Raw genomic sequence first — 17,695 nt, 5'->3', positions numbered from 1 at the left:
TGAAATGATTGGATCCTCATTGGTGCGAAGACAATGCATGAAATGCTTGGGGAATATAATTACAATACAATAGTCTGACGTGGTCTTACATCAGCACGCTTCCAGCATTTCCGGGTTTTGCCATAGGAATTCCTACGATAAAATCTGATTGGCTGGGCTGTTACGGAAGTCCGGCTCTCTGCGTGCATTGGTGCGTGCATCTTTCAAAATGTGCCACCCCACAAGTTGCATCATACCGTCTGTGGTTGGTTAATTCATATTCATATGCGGTTGTTAATCACTTTTCAAGAGTTGTGCACGAGGAGATGTCTATCTCCGGCTGGCTACGGCAAGACTAAAATGTAAAGTAACTTCCCTCCATGTTGCCTGCACCCAGAGCTCTCCGCTGTTGCCGGCAAAAGTCCGCCGGGTGACGCAAAACGCATCATCCGGCGATCTTCGGCATGAAACTGGTTTAATGATACAAGGCCGAATGCTGTTGACTCAGACAGCGCCTTGGTATAACTTTTGTTATTATGATTTGGCACTAGATAAATATAAAATTGATTGATTGATTGATTGATTGATTGATTGAGACACAACTCAGCACCTGGTTTGTCTTGATGAGGAAAAATGTTTTGGAAATAAAAATAAGCCTAAATGTTACAAAGGTTCCCTTGCAGGTGCCTACCCGCGGCGGAGCGGCTGCCCCCGGGGCCCAATCCAGGGCCTGCGGATCCAGCCGGCCCCCTGGAGCTGCCGTGAGTAGTGACATCATCAGTGATGTATGACATCACAATGGCAACTGCGGGCAGCGATGACATCACAATGAGAGCGATCGATAACATCACAATGAGAGCACAAATGACATCATCGATGTGACGTCTCGGTGATGATATCATCAGAGCCGATGATGTCAAAATCGTTATGACATCACTGGTGATGCCATAGGTGTCATATCAGGCACGCGACATGTGTTGCAGTCTGACGACGTAGACCAGTGCATTCATTTCATGATAACGTCTAGTCTAGGCCATGACAGAGAGCTCTTATATGCAGCGAGAGTCCAGTAAAACCTACACCCTCATTGACTTATCGAGCTGGCTGGACCATAAAGCGAGTGTTCTACCCATGTCCAGCATGGAGGTATCCCAGCATCAGCAAGATGTCCCCCAAGAGGGAATGTGGCAACGACGTATGGAGGGACGGCCAGAGAAGCGATCCTCCGCGACTTTCCACGGCACGACTGAGAAAGAACGTACTCCCATGCGGACAGGCTCTGCGAGAGACCAGGGTCGGGGCCCGGGTGTTTGTGTGTTCTGCGGATGCCACCAACACAACATCAGTCGATGCCCGAAGATAGCAGACCTCTCCCCAAAGCAGCTCGAGCAGTGGATACGGACCAATGATAGATGCTTTCGCTGCGCGGGGCTACATTTCTATTATAGGTGCACCTTGAAGAGGCTCTGTAATGTATGTCACCAGAAACACCTGAGGGTTCTACATGAGATCAACCAACGGGAAAGGAAAACGCCACCCCTTAGCTAAACCCCAGTCGGTGTGACTAAGCCATCCCCCAGTCCCCACGTCCTGCTGAAAGTCGTCCCTGTGGTCCTGCGGCACAGTCCGATGACCTATGCTCTGCAGAACAATGGTTCAGAGCAGACCGCCGCGACCACGCGCACGTTTGAGATGGTCCAAACAACGACAACGGTGTGTCCACATGGGGCGGCCGCCTGATGGCTGACTTTGTGATGTCCGCGAGCATGGGGGCCTTGCGTCCCATTTTACGGTGGCTGTCTTGATGATGACATCATCAGAGCCGATGATGTCATAATCGTTATGACATCACCGGTGATCTCATAGGTGCCACCAGCGACCTATAATATGAGCAGGCACGCAACACGTGTCTAGGCATTCTGACAACATAGACCCGTGTATTCAGTTCACGATAACGTCTAGTCTAGGCCATGACAGAGAGCTCTACTGTAGATATACAAGTACCATGTCAAGAATATCAAGCTCAAATAACTTCCACTCCATTGATGACAATTTCCCAAGAGGTGTTTGCCAACAAGACCATTCAGTCGGTAAGCGGGGTAGGCGGTGAGACCTCCATCGTGCTGTGACCGGTATGGTATGCCTGAGACAATGCATGTTAGCCACGATGAACTAGCAGGATTGCCGAACCACCACCATGACGAGTGGCCGATCAACCAGGATTCTGGAACAAGGCCCTCTTCGCCACAAATCCTCAACCAGGATACCGCGGGGAAGATACCAACCTCTTCTCCACAACACTAAAGAAATATACGGTAATGCTGCTTTGTCTCTCTGCTAACTATCTTTGGGCTGTGAACATATCAGTGAAGTCAGTGACATGCACAATGCATTCTGGTTGTTGTAGGATTCCCCTTAACTCATTGAGTGCCAGCCACTTTTGGAGAACGGACGCTCCCAGTGTTTTCAGAGCGTTTTCAGTGATTTCTCGAGGCCCACAGAATATTGTGTGATATTACGTAAACACCGAACACGCACAAAGAACGAGCTGGCTCTATTGTATCATCAGCAAAAAAAAGTGTATTGATACCATTTTCCGTTCATTAGTTATGAGCCGGAGAAGATAGGTCGTTTTGAGCAAATACAGGCGTTTCAAATTATTAGCTGAGATATTCCGCCTTTTGTGAAATGAAGCATTTCAAGCACATTCACTGAGTCTGAAGATAATATTTTCTGATGTAGTGACGTGGTGTAGTTGTGTGATGCCCTGCGTGCCCCACCCCCCTCTCCCGCCCTCAACTGCAAACTCCTCCCCACACTAACACACAGCCAACACGCACCCACTCTATTTTCGGAGCGCTCCGTTTTTGTTCCCAGCGCGATACGGAAATGCCAAACAGGACTGCAGGGAAAGGTTTGGCCCTTCGGCGTCGGGTGCTGCCTTTCTGGCGGCTAATCGTGTGGATAAACTATGCAGACAGACAGACAGAGGCAGAGGGGGGGCTCAGTTGTGGGAGCGGATTGACTGCTGTGCGCAGCCAACGTCAGTTGCAGACAGAGCAATCTATATGGCTCTGGCTGCAGCATGCATCGGTTTCTCTTTGATCACAGCTTTTTCCAGCTGTTTTCCGGACCTTTCTGTAATCTGGAGAGCACTGTCGCCACCTCATGAGTCCGTAAAATAGGTTATACACCTTCAATAGCTCCCATATTTGTACAGGAGATGCCCGAGGCTTTGATCCACGTCCCACCGTCAAAAAACGCATTTGACGTCGATCGACGTCCTTGGCACTCTACGTCACTATTTACTTTGACGTCGATCGACGTCCTTGGCACTCAATGAGTTAAGAGCGATATGGGGAGAACCACAGCTGTCTTCTCAGTTTTCTCTGGTCATAGGGCTCCAATTTCAAAAATAATTGCGCATTTTCTACTACATAGGTGACCTAGTTTTAATAAATGATCATATTCACAGTGGTAAATAGGCCTTATTACCTACTTAACAACTGGAGGTGGACAAAGACATGGTTTCTGAGCGTATTTGAGTGTGTATTGCGATTTATTATTTTACAACGTCCGTAATTGCTTTTGAGCCTCTGCTTGGGTGATTAGAACTCAATGTTCTGTTCCCGTGCGAACAAAGAGACAAAGCCCACATTGATTGGTTGCCATGTTGACGTGTAAAGTAGACTACAGGGGAGAGGAAGACACAGAGAGGGAACAGACTATCGCCCTAATTTAGTTGTTTTACCTCTCCCTGGTCAAGGGGGGCAGTAGTTGTTTGTATTTTAGGCTGATGATTTAGTCATTGGAGGTTCCCACTAAAAGAACTTGAATCTTTGGAGACATGGCATGCCTGTTCACATTCTAACCTCGAGTCACAAGTGCAATCTGTGGTCTGCCACATCCTCTTTCTCCTATTCAGTTAATAGTTTTATTAAATTCCCAGGGCGAGACATCGATCTCATTTCGTTTCCTATCAGATACAACTAATTTCCAGCCTTGTAGTAGGTTAACACACCTCAGTGTTTGTGAAAAGATTTGGATGGGATTATAGTCATTTGTTTGCACTGCTGCGGGCTGCACATCTTTTCAAGATCCAGTCTCACAGAAGATTTAGCACTCTGAGCTGTATGAGGTGTCCACAGATGGAAGTCAATTTTTGCTTTAATTTTTTTCTTCATTTTAGATCAGAAGAGAAGTAACATGAGAAAGGCCCCTAAAAAAAGGAATCTATTTATTATGCAGACCAACTTCTCTCTCTCTTTCTCTCTCTTTCTGCTCTCCACTGGCACCTACAGCAGATTCATTTCCCTACACTCTAATCATCTATGACTTAGTATAATTTGTGATCACTACTTTCCGAATCCTTTGCAACACCCCCCCCCCCCCCCCCCCCCTCTCTCTCTCTCTCTCTCTCTCTGTATGTCTATCTCTCTCTCCCTCTTGCTGTTGCAGGGTTGCTGAAGGCAGGTGTTCTTTACGGGGATCTCATGTTACAGTAAAAGAGAAAACCTATGAAAGTTACACCAATTACCACAGCAAGTTGTATCTGGTATTCTGGTACCTGATTGATTTTCATAATTGTGTCAGCTACAGAACAACACCTCTGGAGATGGCAGGGGTTCAGTTCCTGGCTCAAGGACTCTTCTTCAGTGTGCATGCTTTCCGACATGGGGGCTGGAACCCAGGCTCCCCCTACTCCCTGAGGCCAGCTGACCAGACTGGTGGCATTCCATTCATGTTATGTTTGTTAAACATTACACATTAAATAATTCCTTTCAGGACTTCTGTCACCACACTTTGTGTATGTATGTGTTGAAAGTGTAGTTTTTGGGACTTGTTCCTGAAACAATAGCTAAGTGGGACGGGAAAAAACACTTGGAAGATTTCTGCTGAATATGGTGCTCCTCCATGCAGCTATTGTCTGTGGTCCATTCACTGTTTATTGAAATCATATGGGAGGAAGTGAGAAAGAATCCAACTTACAATAACAGACTAGACAAGCGTATCAGGCAACTGCAGCTCTGCCAGACACACATGCAGAGAAACATCTAGCCTCCTATTTTAGTCTTTAATCAGTCTCACATTCATCAATTAATGGAATCAATGACAATTCAAAGGCAAGACGATATTAATATGACTTCCATATCAATACACTTAGAAGACAAATTGTCCCATGTGGTCAGATATAAAGACAAAACATTTTCGCACAGTTCTTTTGTGCAATGTACAAAATAGAAATAGAAACATGAATCGTTGAGGAGATTCCTTCACAAAGCGAACTACCTGTTCATTATCTCAGCTGTAGATTAGATCTACTCTGGCTCTTGATTTTTACATTCATGGTACAAATGAGACAGCATGTTTAAATCATGTACGCACCGAAGAAATTGTCATAGGCTTCCCCTCGCATAATCTGTGAGGTGTTTCTCACTTTCACAAAGATGGCGTCGTCTTTGTTCAGGTGGAACACTCCCCCCAGGTAGCTGTTGGATCGGGCTTCTTTGCCAGGCTTGTGCAGGTATCTCCTGGACTGCAGGAGGGGTATATATTTGGGGTAGTGAGGAGTTTCGCGCTGCATAGAGTGACTGAATACATTGCCTTCCATGAAGAAGACCTTGGAATAGACATAGTAATATCCCTCTTTCTGAATGACAATCTTTCCCTGTTTGTACTCCATTTCGAAGAGGAGAGGGTCTTGGTCGGTGCTCCATGACATGATCTCTGGTCCATGACGCACACTTTGTCCATCTGGAAAGAAGAAACAAGACAAAAAGCATTAGCTACACATTCACTGATTTGAATAATATTTCTGTATTAAATCAGAGGGAATGAAGTAATAAATTAATGAGTATAAACAAATATATGTGGTATTTTGTTCATATTTATCCACCCTTATCTCCCTTGTCTTTGATTCACTAACAAATGCCAGAAACACCCCACATATTGATTTGTTGATGTACAATGCCTCTGTAATACAGTAAATGGCCACACTATGATATGGAAAGGACATGAGCACTTGGTCTCACCTGTCAGATGTGCAACAGGTTTGGAAGGAAGAATAACAGGGTTGGGCCTTGTAGTGGGAGCAGGGAAAGCACCTTTGTCTGTGTTGGGAGAAGAAATATTATTTAATGCGTATAATGTTAAGCAATTGATGAAGTTAATCAATTTGAGCAAAACTGAGACTTACCTGGGATGATCTTAGCAGATGATGCTGAATCAGCCTGCAATGGAAATAAAAGAGGATTACTTCATTGTTTTTTCCCATGGCGCTGGGCCAACAGGCCCCACTGGGGTTTAGAAGATGGTACTGTAAAGTCAGGACACTCAAGCTACATCCTCACTAGGCCGTTTGCATGAACAGAGCATGAATGGAGCAGTCTGTCCACACTCGGTTAGAGTGCCTTCTCCGTCCTTCTCCGTCCTTTTCTCTCCGGCCATACATCTCCCCTGAAAACCATGCTAGATGACCATTCACCTACACTGGTCATGTGTGTGCTGTGCAAGACAGCAAGCTGGGGGTTTAGTGTGTATAAGGATTTTAATTATTTTATGTTGAAAGTCCCATTGCTATACACCCCACCCACATATTAATGCAAGTCTCCAACCTGCACCATGAGTGTCAACTACTGTACATCATGGTCTATGCTCAATTGGAGGGCCGAAGAAGTGCTATAAGGACCAGATAAAGAACGCTTTGAGGATGTGCAAGATCAGATCCGAAGACCTGGAGGATGTTGCTGCTGACCGCACCACTTGACAACTGTGTGCGGATGGGGTTCACACACTGGAGACTGAGAGGATGACCAAAAGACAACAGGAGAGAGCCAGGAGAAAAGCAGCCGAGGTTGTCACTACCACTACCACCACCACCACCACATATATATACGCCCTACCTGCAATGCCTGTGGGTCCAGGATAGGCCTGTTCAGCCACCAACGAATTCAAAAAAGAATTTGCTTCAAGAGGAAACCTGCCTGTCTGCTGAGAAAAGGACCTAAACACCTCCGCCCTTTCACACGTAGAAAACCCCCACTTTGCATTCAACAAGAACAGCTCAGAAGTTAACTGGAAATGCATGCTGACATAAGCATGATCACATCATTTATAATAATCTATTCATATCCTATTTATTATTAGGTCAATAATAGATTAGTGTAATTGTGTTAATATTCCCATGAAATACTTTAGGCCTATAGATTCAAATGTTATTTTCTCATGTTAGAAGTAACCGGTCAAGATGAGCTCTGATAGTAAGACTGCTGGTAGCTGGACTTATCTCTGTGATATGAGGAGCAGGGCTATTGTAGTTCCAGACCTCTAGGGGAGAATGTGACATGCATACAGTGCCTCACAGAAGTGGTTGAACACCCCCGTCCGCCCCCGTCCCCACCACCACCACTAGCAGCAGCTACACGACTAATATAGCCAGTCCAGTAGTAAATATTTTTTAGAAAATGAAAAATTGAATGTGCTGTGTTTAGTATCCAACTCCTTTCACTTTAGCAAACCTCAACTCAAATACACAATGGAGTCCAATGCAATCAATGTGCAAGGGCAAAACAGCTGACCTGGCATTATAGCTACACTCACTGAGCACTTTACTGGAACACCAGACTAATACTGGGTAGGTATCAGCTTTCAGCTCGGTGTCAAGTGACATCCACCTTAAGGTTTGACGTGTTGCATTCTGAGATACTTTCCTGCTGACCAAAGTTGTTGTTTTTTGCACCATTCTGTGTCAATTCTCGAGACTGTTGTGAGATCAGCAGTTTCAGAAGGGTTGTACCAACAACCATGCCGTGCCGCGGTCAAAGTCGCTTATGGTGTGAATTGCATACGTCAGTTAGTTTGTTCAGGCATAGTAACCACACGCAATGTCAGCATTGGTAAAATAGCTGTTGAATTCAACAATTTGATTAGAGTGAAATAAATGATAAACAATAAACACATGTTGCATGCAGGTGTAATCACATCTCAATTAGGTCAACAACACACACGTTTGATGTTAAATCCGACAAACCGGAGCTCTGAAATGAAACCCACCACCTCTCTTGCCCAGGACAAAATGATCCCTTATTTTTGACAAAATGTTCCATATGTTTATGGACAATTAGAGGGTTATCTGGCTTTAATTGAGTGTACCTGTGCTGTAAATCCTGTGTTATTGAGACAGCGTCCAAAATTAGCACCAGCCACCAGCCAAATGCTGGTAAAATATGCAAGTGGCTGGTAGATTTGCTTCACTCACCATCCAAAAAAACCCAACAATGGTCTATCTATCTATTGAGTGGCTGGTCAAATTTGAACATTCACTAGCCATTTGACTGGTGGACAAAAAAGTTAATTTTGGAGCCTGTATTGAGATCCAGGTGAATGTATTTCTTGTTATTGTGCTGTTGGTTTTTGAGTGTTCAGATAGCTGTGCTGTAAATCCTGTTGAGAGTCAGGTGAATGTATCTTAGTTATTCTGGTCTTAATTCTGCATACCGGTATGTGTGCTGTGAGGGGGGCTCTTTATGTGACCATGCCCAGGGGCCCATCATGTCATAATCCACCTGGGCATATGATGTTGGGAGAAGTACATTCCTATCCCGAATGGAATTAAATCTGCATATTCTCTAAATGGTTTTAAAAACCTGAAAAAATTATTGCTGAGTAAACTAGAGTAATGTGCAAGCCTTCTGTTGTCAGGGTTATTTAACTTGTGTGTTTTTGTTGATTGTTCTATTTGGTTTATTTGATGTTAATATGTGTTACCGTATGTCCTGTTTTTATAAGACCAGGGACCATGTTGGAAAGAAGGATTGGATTTTGTTCTGCTATATCCATAAAATAAATCAGTCAATCAATCAATCAATCAATCAATCAATCAATCAATCAATCAATCAATCAATCAATCAATCAATCAATCAATCAATCAATCAATCAATCAATCAATAACCATAGACCTATGAGCATCCTTATGCTTGACCATGGTGTTTGTTATGGCCAATCCATGTCTAAAGCACAGAAGTCCAATAACAGAACACTCAGGTTCAGATCACGGAAGCCATCCCAATCACTCCCCTCCGAGTGCCGTGACTGTGAGCATTCCATTTTTTGTGTTTTGTGTCTCTGATGTGGCTTGATGCCACAGGGCTAAAAGAAATGATACAATTTAGGCGAAAATTTTGGAAAAATGTGTGCCATTGACGGTTTGAAGAGCTCAAGTCACCTTTATATTTGTCAGAAGAATTCACAACTGGCCTTAAATGAAAGCTAAGAAGGTTCCCTTTGAAATAGGACCAAAAACAATCGTACAAAAGAGTGAAAAATGTCCTGACCATTAGCCTAAACCAGGATATGCACCAGCGTCTAAAATGCAATTTACTTTAGGGGTGGTTAACTTCACGAGCTGGTAACTGTGTCACAGCTACCACTCAGGAATGGCTATCATACCAAAATATCATCTACAGACATGTGTCTTATCAAAAATTATAAGGAAGTTTTGCCACCTTGAGTGGTACCGACAAGTGAAATTTTGAGCTCTGGCCCATGGATTATATAGCCTATATGTCACACTGGTGAACACTCACATTTTTCAAAGAAAATGAAATATGTTTCTGAGAAAAACGCAGAGACATTGAGGTTTGGAGCGACAGAGCACAAGAAAAAGAAAGAAGAGTTGTAAAGAGAAATATGCAGAAAATGAAAGTGAGAATAAGGTGTTACAACACCAATTGAAAATGAATGAAGCTGTCCCACAGGGGAAATCAGACAGAACAGAGGACAGATTCATCACAGGCAGGTGAGACGAGACGAGGCTGCTACTCACCAGCTGGTGGTTGTAGAGGTGGTGGTAGATGATGCAGGCCTCTATGACCATGCCACACAGTGCCAGGCTCACTAGCAGGAACAGCACGGTCTGTGCCACTCCGGGTGGAGCTCGAATTCGGCCCGGCTTGGGGGGCACCGGAGGAGGGAAGGTTTTGTCGCTGTCCACCACAAACACAGGGGGATAGTGGGCACCAGACTCTGTCATAGCTGCTGTGTTCTCTCTCTTGTACATCAGAAAAGTGGAAGATGTCCTCCACGAGGTGCCGAAATGTGAAGTCAAAGGGGGTTGCAGCAGCAACAAGCAAGAGACCTCTCTCAGCACGAGTGAGACGGAGCAGCAGCGTGGGTGGGATTGTTTGTGGTCGCTTCAAGTCAAGTCAGATAATGACCATGTGACCCTCAGATGTGGAGATCTCAAGATGTCTCATCAGAGAAGCACCTTGGGAGGCTGTCAGAGACGCACCTGTTGGCCCTGTGAAGGACGAGTGTCACGCAGCGGGTGACCATGCACAGTGTCCCTTCATGCCCTCCCACTTCACTGTAAAAGCAATGTTGAAATATCTCCATTTGCACTTCCTCTATCTCACACTATACACACAGTCTCGCACACCACAGACTTGAGACTTGACTTGAGACTCGTCCTCAAAGACTTGAGACTTGACTTGGACTTGAGGTTTGGGACTTGTGAACAATCTTTATTTTTTTATTTTATTTTTTTGGTGCATTAACATTAAGGAACTATCTACTAATGTCATCCAATCAATGCTGATACTGTATTATAATAGATAAAGGAGTGAGGATAATGCAGTAGCCGCTTTGAATTCCTTAGTTTTATCTGTGCAGTGTTCTAAGCAGACCGGATGTCATGCAGCAGATGATAGAACGCTCATCCATAAGAAACTTGAGACTTGACTTGGACTTGTGACCAAAGACTTGAGACTTGACTTGGACTATAGCTCAAAGACTTGAGACTTGACTTGGACTTGAGCTCAAAGACTTTAGACTTGACTTGGACTTGCAAAAAATGACTTGTGAGCATCTCTGCTCACGTGTCAGAATAGTGCAAACTGGTATTTGAGAAGTCTATAGTTCTCACATAGATGACATACTGTACAATTGCCATATAAACTTCACTGTCCATTCCATGGTGTTGAATAGCTAAGCCAGTAATACTCAACCCAAGGCTCTAGAGCCATGCGACTCCTTTATGGGTAGTTGTGGCTCTTTTAAGTCCTACTTACAAATAAATAAATAAATAAATAAATAAATAAATAAATAAATAAATAAATAAATAAATAAATAAATATAAATAAATAAATATAAATAAATAAATAAATAAATAAATAAATAAATAAATAAATAAATAAATAAATAAATAATCTCTCAGCAGAATTCATCTCAGGTGTCGCGCTCTGTTTGCAGGTGCAAGTGCAAAACTAGCTTAGCATGAACCTAAAATTCACCTTTTTCACCTTTTTCCCAATCAGGCCCGGCTCCAGACCCAAGTTACAGAGGGGGCCTGCCCCTAGCTTGGGGGGGCCAAGCTACCCAAGGGGGGTCCGGGGGGATTCTCCCCCGGAAGAAGATTTTGTACATTTTAAAGTAAAATTCGTCAACCTGGTGCATTTGAGAGCAAAATGAAGAGGCTAAATCTGTGAAGAACTACACACATCTCTAATGTGTTGTGACTTTACAAATAATTAGGCCTAAACAATTAATATTAACACGTTCACTGCCAATGACAAGATATCTCGTCAAGCAGAAACCAACGGTTGACTGCCAATGACGAGATATCTCGTCCAAATTTTTTTTTATTTTTTTTTGACGGTGGGACGTGGATCAACGCCCCCCACGTCTCCTATTAAAATATTGGAGCCACCGAACGTGTACAACCCATTCCACCGACCCACTAAGTGGCGACAGTGCTCTCCAGACTAGAAAAAGCCGAGCCAAAACTGCAGGGGAACGCGCGAGGAAACCATTATCATACTGTAAAATGGATTGGCGAAAACGCTTTCGCTTTCGCGCATTATCGCGCTGGGAGCTGGCGGTGGGGGATTGCAAATTTGCATAATAGATTATGCGTGCAACACACTTTGAAACACTGGCAGAAGCCCACAATCGCACGCAGCTTCATTGCAGCTGAGCTCACAACCGAAACGACTCATGCAGACTCGCCCAAAGAGCAGCCGCCAGCAGCCAGGCAGCACAGACAGGCAGAGCCTCGCTTGTGACAAACGCTGCAAAGCCACCAGAGACACACCCACGGAGGGAGGAGTTTGAAGGAGAGGGGGGTTTCCTGCTGCTATGGAGGAAATTACTGTTCAAAACTATTGTTTAGATGTCTGACGTCTTACGCCAAAAATAAATGGTTAAAGTGACTGTTCTATCGAATTTCACAAAAAGCCATTTATCTCAGAATAAATTTTCAGACGCTGAAACCATGCTGTATTCTACTGCTAATGCCTACATAACTACTAACTCTACAAACTAACTATTTTAGACAGAGAAAGCACACATTCTATTAGTTCTTTTGAGATCATTTGTGTTCACAAAATCTTAGCAGAAAAGAATCCTCGGCTCTTGAAAGATGAGCCAGAATCCTCAAAAAAAAACCTTGGCAGAACCTACCTACAGTATTGAAAAAACGGCTGGCAGTGAATGTGTTAAGTGTATTTACACATTGTGCACAAATTGCATTCATTGTGACAAATTTACAATAGTTAATATCCAGCCAGAATCATTGCAAATGGATGTTCAAAGTAACAGTTAGCAATAGCATTCAGTTAATCAATGCCTAATGACAGCCAGATTCCATGTTAAACTTTAAAACAGAAAAAGGGAAAAACGTTTTTAGCAAAAAAAAAAAAAAAAAAAAAAAAAAAAAAAGGAATTTGAATGGGGGGGCCAGTGTGTTGAATGGGGGGGCCCGGCCCGGTCAGGCCCGCCCCTAACGCCGGGCCTGCACCCAATTCACCCATTTTGTGTCTAAAAGGCAGGAAGTAACACAGGTGCAAGCAGAATATTAATCACGGTTTCCAACTTCCAATCCATTTGGTGATCCAGTGCCGGGGCCCTCGTTAATGTTTTGGCTGCACCTGTGTTACTTCCTGCCTTTTAGACACAAAATGGGTGAATTGGGTGGGAAGTGAAAACGGCTAAATGAGACTACACTGTTGAGTCGATGGATATATATAGGTCAATAACGTCACCACTTCAAAGGACGAACACGGAAATTCTCTTTCCCTCACCTGGTTCAGCCCCGTTCAGCCCGGGGTAATCAGTGCACATCAACAACAGTCCAGGTTGAGTGCTGACGTGACGTGGAAGCCTATGCGACAGTGTATAGTTCTGGATTATCTTAGCTCGTGCTTTTTACTTCTAGCATTTACGCTACAAAACTCATGAAAGTGGTCCTCATGTGTGAAGATTATCCGACTGAACTCTGGTTCGCATTTGATTAATCTTGCGTTGCCCAGAGACCGTATTTGAAGCATCGTGGCAAAAACCCATTCGAAAATCCCATAGACAGAAACAGTGAAGAACCAGGAAGTCCGGGACTTCCGCGTTCTGACTACAAAAATACGTCATCCTTGCGGTTCTCTATAGCAGTGGTTCCCAACCAGGGGTACGTGTACCCCTAGGGGTACTTGAGCAGCTTGAAGGGGGTACGTGGAAAGATTGGGGATCACAATTTATTTCCAAAATGAAAGGAAAAAAAACAGTATTCCAAGTAATTTCATAGGCCCATTTCTAAAATGCTATGTATGCATGCCCGGTCAGTGTTGGTAAAAAATGACTTTTTCAACCCACCAGAATTATATCATAAAGGGAATTCATTAAAATTATTTTCATGTAATAATCAGTCGTGTTAGATACTAAAAGTTTTAATATGAGTTTAAATAGAACCAATTTAGAGAATCATCAACACGCCTGAGTGAGGGGGTACTATTGGCATGGCGAAACAGCTCAAGGGGTACATAAGCCAGAAAAGGTTGGGAAACACTGCTCTATAGCCAAGTGTTGAGCAATGCAAAACTCAAGGCTCCAACACAAGAGTCCAGAAATGAGCAGTGGCCTGCCTGGCCTGCTGTTCAGTGAGTGGCCTGACTGCGGGCACACACACACACACACACACACACACACACACACACACACACACACACACACACACACACACACACACACACACACACACACACACACACAAAATAGATTTTTTTTTTTTTTTTTTTTTTTTGCAGGGCAGGGCAGGCCAGGCCAGGCCAGGCCAGGCCAGGCCAGGCCAGGCCAGGCCAGGCCAGGGTGGGAAGTGAAAAAGGCTAATGGCTAAAGAACGTCAGAAACACAAATATGAAGAGGAATATCGAACATTTAAAGCGTTCTGGGAACTCTAGTTTTTCTTCGTATCCATGGGTTCAGGAAAATGCATTTGTCTGTTTTGTGGTAACGCTATTTCACAAATCAGAAGGTCCCGTTTGCAACAACATCACAAAATAAAGCCCCCAGTCCAGTACTGACTCTCTGAAAGGTGGAGAGCAGACTCAAACTCAACCAAACTGGTTTCAGCGAGGACGCTTTTGGATTGTGGCTCTTGCAAAAGTATTTTTTGTCAATGTGGCTCCTGAGTAAGGCAAGGTTGATTACCACTGAGCTAAGCCATTTGATTGAAAGAGAAAACCAAATACCTTTGAACTTGAGAGTCCAACTTCCAAACGTATGTCATTAATAATCATAATCATAATCATAATCATAATGATAGAGTAATGGTTCCAAACAAGGCTCCTAGCATCACTTGAGTGAATACATGAATACTAGGGATGTCACAATATATCGTCCCACAATATATCGCGATAGCAAAACGTGACAATATGTATCGTTGAGATGAAATCTCATATCGTGAGAAAAAGAAGCTGAACATGGTGGCACTGATCTGCATCTGATTGCATGCTCACTATCCTTTTCATTGCATTTAATTTCACACACGGAGGATGAAAATGGTGAAATTACTCAAATTAGCGTGGAGGATGCCCCCTCAACTTACAAATCGATTGCCAAAAAAAATAGTTAAAATATTGTATCGTTATCGTAAACCCAATATCGTGTATCGTATCGTATCGTGAACTGAGTGAATCCCCTAGCAATGTTTGATTTTCCTTTTTAGCCCCTTTCTGTCGTTCTGCCTAAATCAGAGGTTTTCAAAGTCTGACACTGTGGCCCTCGGATAAGCCTGGAAGCCCCCCCCCCCCCCCCCCGCGCAGATTACTTGTTTAGTTTCGATTAATTCCTAGATGCCTATGGGATCGTGATTATTTGATCCCATAGACACTCAATAATTGAGCCAAGATAGCCTGATACAGGGGCGGACTGGGATCATAATTCAGGCCGGGCATTTATACCAAGCAGGCCAGGCCAATACGGGCCGACGCGAAGCCCAATTTGGGTTGTTTGAAGCAAGATTTAGTGAATATAATGCTAACGCGATGATACATGTTACCTATTTGTTCACTAATAGAAACATCAACATTGCCTAGATAACTGCAAGTATAATATGAAGAAGTAAAACCAAAAACATGCCTCTGTACAAACGCTTCACAGCAAACTTTATTTAAGGAAGAGTGATCAGATCGTGCATACTGCGTTATTCTCCACAGGCTTAAGAACGACACGTCATAATAACAATAATAATAAACATCAACATATTCTCAGTTTCATTAAACATCTTCCTGTTTAAGCAAGCCCCTAACATTAAACACATGGTAGTGTGTTCTGCTCAAGCTCCAACCTTTGTTTCTGAAAAATTAGGCCAACAATTGTTTTAGTCTCTATAGCCTATAGAGAGCCGCAGGAACGAGTCCGGAAATCATCTCCCCCCCTCAGCTGCAAACTCCTCCCCACACGCACCCAGTCTATTTTCGGAGCCTCTGTTTTTGCGCCGGGCGGCTCCCGGGCGGCTCCCAGCGCGACAAGGAAATGCCAAACGGGACTGCAGGGAAAGGTTTGGCCCTTCGCCGTCGGGTGCTGCCTTTCTGGCGGGTAATCGTGTGGAGAAACTATATGCAGACAGACAGACAGAGGCAGAGGAGCTCAGTTGTGGGCGCGGATTGACTGATGTTCGCAGCCAACTTCAGCTGCAGACAGAGCAATGTATATGGCTCTGGCTGCAGCATGCATCGGTTTCTCTTTGATCACGGCTTTTTCCTGCAGTTTTCCGGACCTTTCTGTAATCTGGAGAGCACTGTCGCCACCTAATGAGTCCGTAAAATAGGTTATACACCTTCAATAGCTCCCATATTTGTACAGGAGATGCCTGATGCTTTGATCCACGTCCCACCGTCAAAAAACACAATTGACGAACATACTCGTCCTTGGCACTCTACGTTACTAAACGAAATGACGAACATACTCGTCCATGGCACTCAATGAGGCTTAATCAAACGCGAACCAGTGTTTAATAATATCATCTTCACACACGAGGACCACTTTTATGAGTTTTGAAGCTTTTACACATGGGCAACATACGGCCCGCGGGCCGTATGCGGCCCGCCTGGCGCCTCCTGTGTGGCCCGCAATGGAATTGCAAAAAAATATATATATATATATATTTTTTTTTTACAGTGCATACAGTATAAGTGTCCAAATGTTCATGTCATTCTGGCCAATACTCTTCTGTTATAGCATTTCAGTCTGGAATATAGAATATCTTTCAATAATATTTATGACTAAAAGGCTAAAAGTAATCTCATGTGTAAGAAATGACTGTTCTACATTGAAGTAGAAATTTTAATAATTAACTTGTTGGTTTTGGATTTATTTAGCTTCAAGAGTGCATTTTTGTTCTTGTGTGACCCTCAACACAGGCTTTGAGAATCCCGGGCCACTTACTGATACTTAAAGTAAGTAGGCCAGGCCAGGCCAGGCCAGGCCGGGCCAGGCCAGGCCAGGCCAGGCCAGGCCAGGCCAGGCCAGGACAGGACAGGCCAGGACAGGACAGGACAGGCCAGGCCAGGCCAGGCCAGGCCACCGGGCATTTGCCCGACGTGCCCGATTATGCAGTCCGCACCTGGCCTGATATTACTGTTTGACTCCAGACTACATGAAATATATAAAAGGGTCTGCTGAAGGTATTCATTTGTTTGACTCTCACTCAAACATTTCAGCCATTCTATGTCATCTCCTTTTGTAATAACTATAAAGTCATATCAAATTCAAGTTCAAGTTTATTTGCCATTTGTATTAAAATTTGGCATTAAAATGCATTGGAATTCTTGTACACAAGCCACACCTCCACTTGGTACAGAAAAAAGAAGTACAAAAACAGAGAGCACACAACAAAACCTTAAACAGGGTAAGACATGCATGTACAATCAGCATGTCGGCACAGTGCATGGTTGTAAATTAATAAAAGTATAAAAAAATTATGATTTTTTTATTCACTTCCATTCACTGAGCCTCCCCTGAAACTGTTTGGAGCCCCTGCCTGGGGAGGCCCGCCTCCCACTTTGAAAACCTCTGGCCTAAGTGGTTTGTGAGAGATGAAATTGGCTGTAACAGAATCCTATTTGCGTCATGGCAGTTGCCAGTCGAGAGCAAGCCGAAATTAGAAACAGGACTGAAACTTTTTTATTTTCATTTTTTGTAAAAGCACGTAGGCCTACACGGCCAGAACGCATCATCAATCAAAAACCGTGTTGCCTCACATGCACCGAAGTAGAAAACAACAAGAGAGAGAGAAAGAGAGAGAGAGAGAGAGAGAGAGAGAGAGAGGAGAAAACAGCATATTTATTCATGTGTACAGTAATTGATCACTGAGCAGCAATTACTCCGATTCTCAGACTTTTCTTCTAACAAAGGTTTTAGTTCATGTTATTTGTAGACAATCACAATGATG

The 17,695-nt window shown here is 43.8% G+C and overlaps 1 protein-coding gene across 1 annotated transcript; it reads right to left on the bottom strand.

The window, feature by feature from the left end:
* Window positions 1-5,337: 5,337 nt before the first annotated feature.
* On the bottom strand, window positions 5,338-10,009 carry LOC310788392 (tumor necrosis factor ligand superfamily member 6-like; the record flags this gene model as incomplete). Its single annotated transcript, XM_083649950.1, has 4 exons — window positions 5,338-5,733; window positions 6,012-6,089; window positions 6,176-6,209; window positions 9,803-10,009. The coding sequence occupies 4 exons, from the start codon at window positions 10,007-10,009 to the stop codon at window positions 5,348-5,350; spliced, it is 705 nt and encodes a 234-aa protein (XP_083506076.1). The 3' UTR covers window positions 5,338-5,347.
* Between the last annotated feature and the right edge of the window lie 7,686 nt (window positions 10,010-17,695).

This window comes from Poromitra crassiceps (assembly GCF_964638095.1).
Source record: "Poromitra crassiceps genome assembly, chromosome: 13".
NCBI lineage: Eukaryota > Metazoa > Chordata > Actinopteri > Beryciformes > Melamphaidae > Poromitra > Poromitra crassiceps.
Note: the sequence above shows the minus strand (reverse complement) of the source record. Positions and strands in the feature narration are given on the sequence as shown.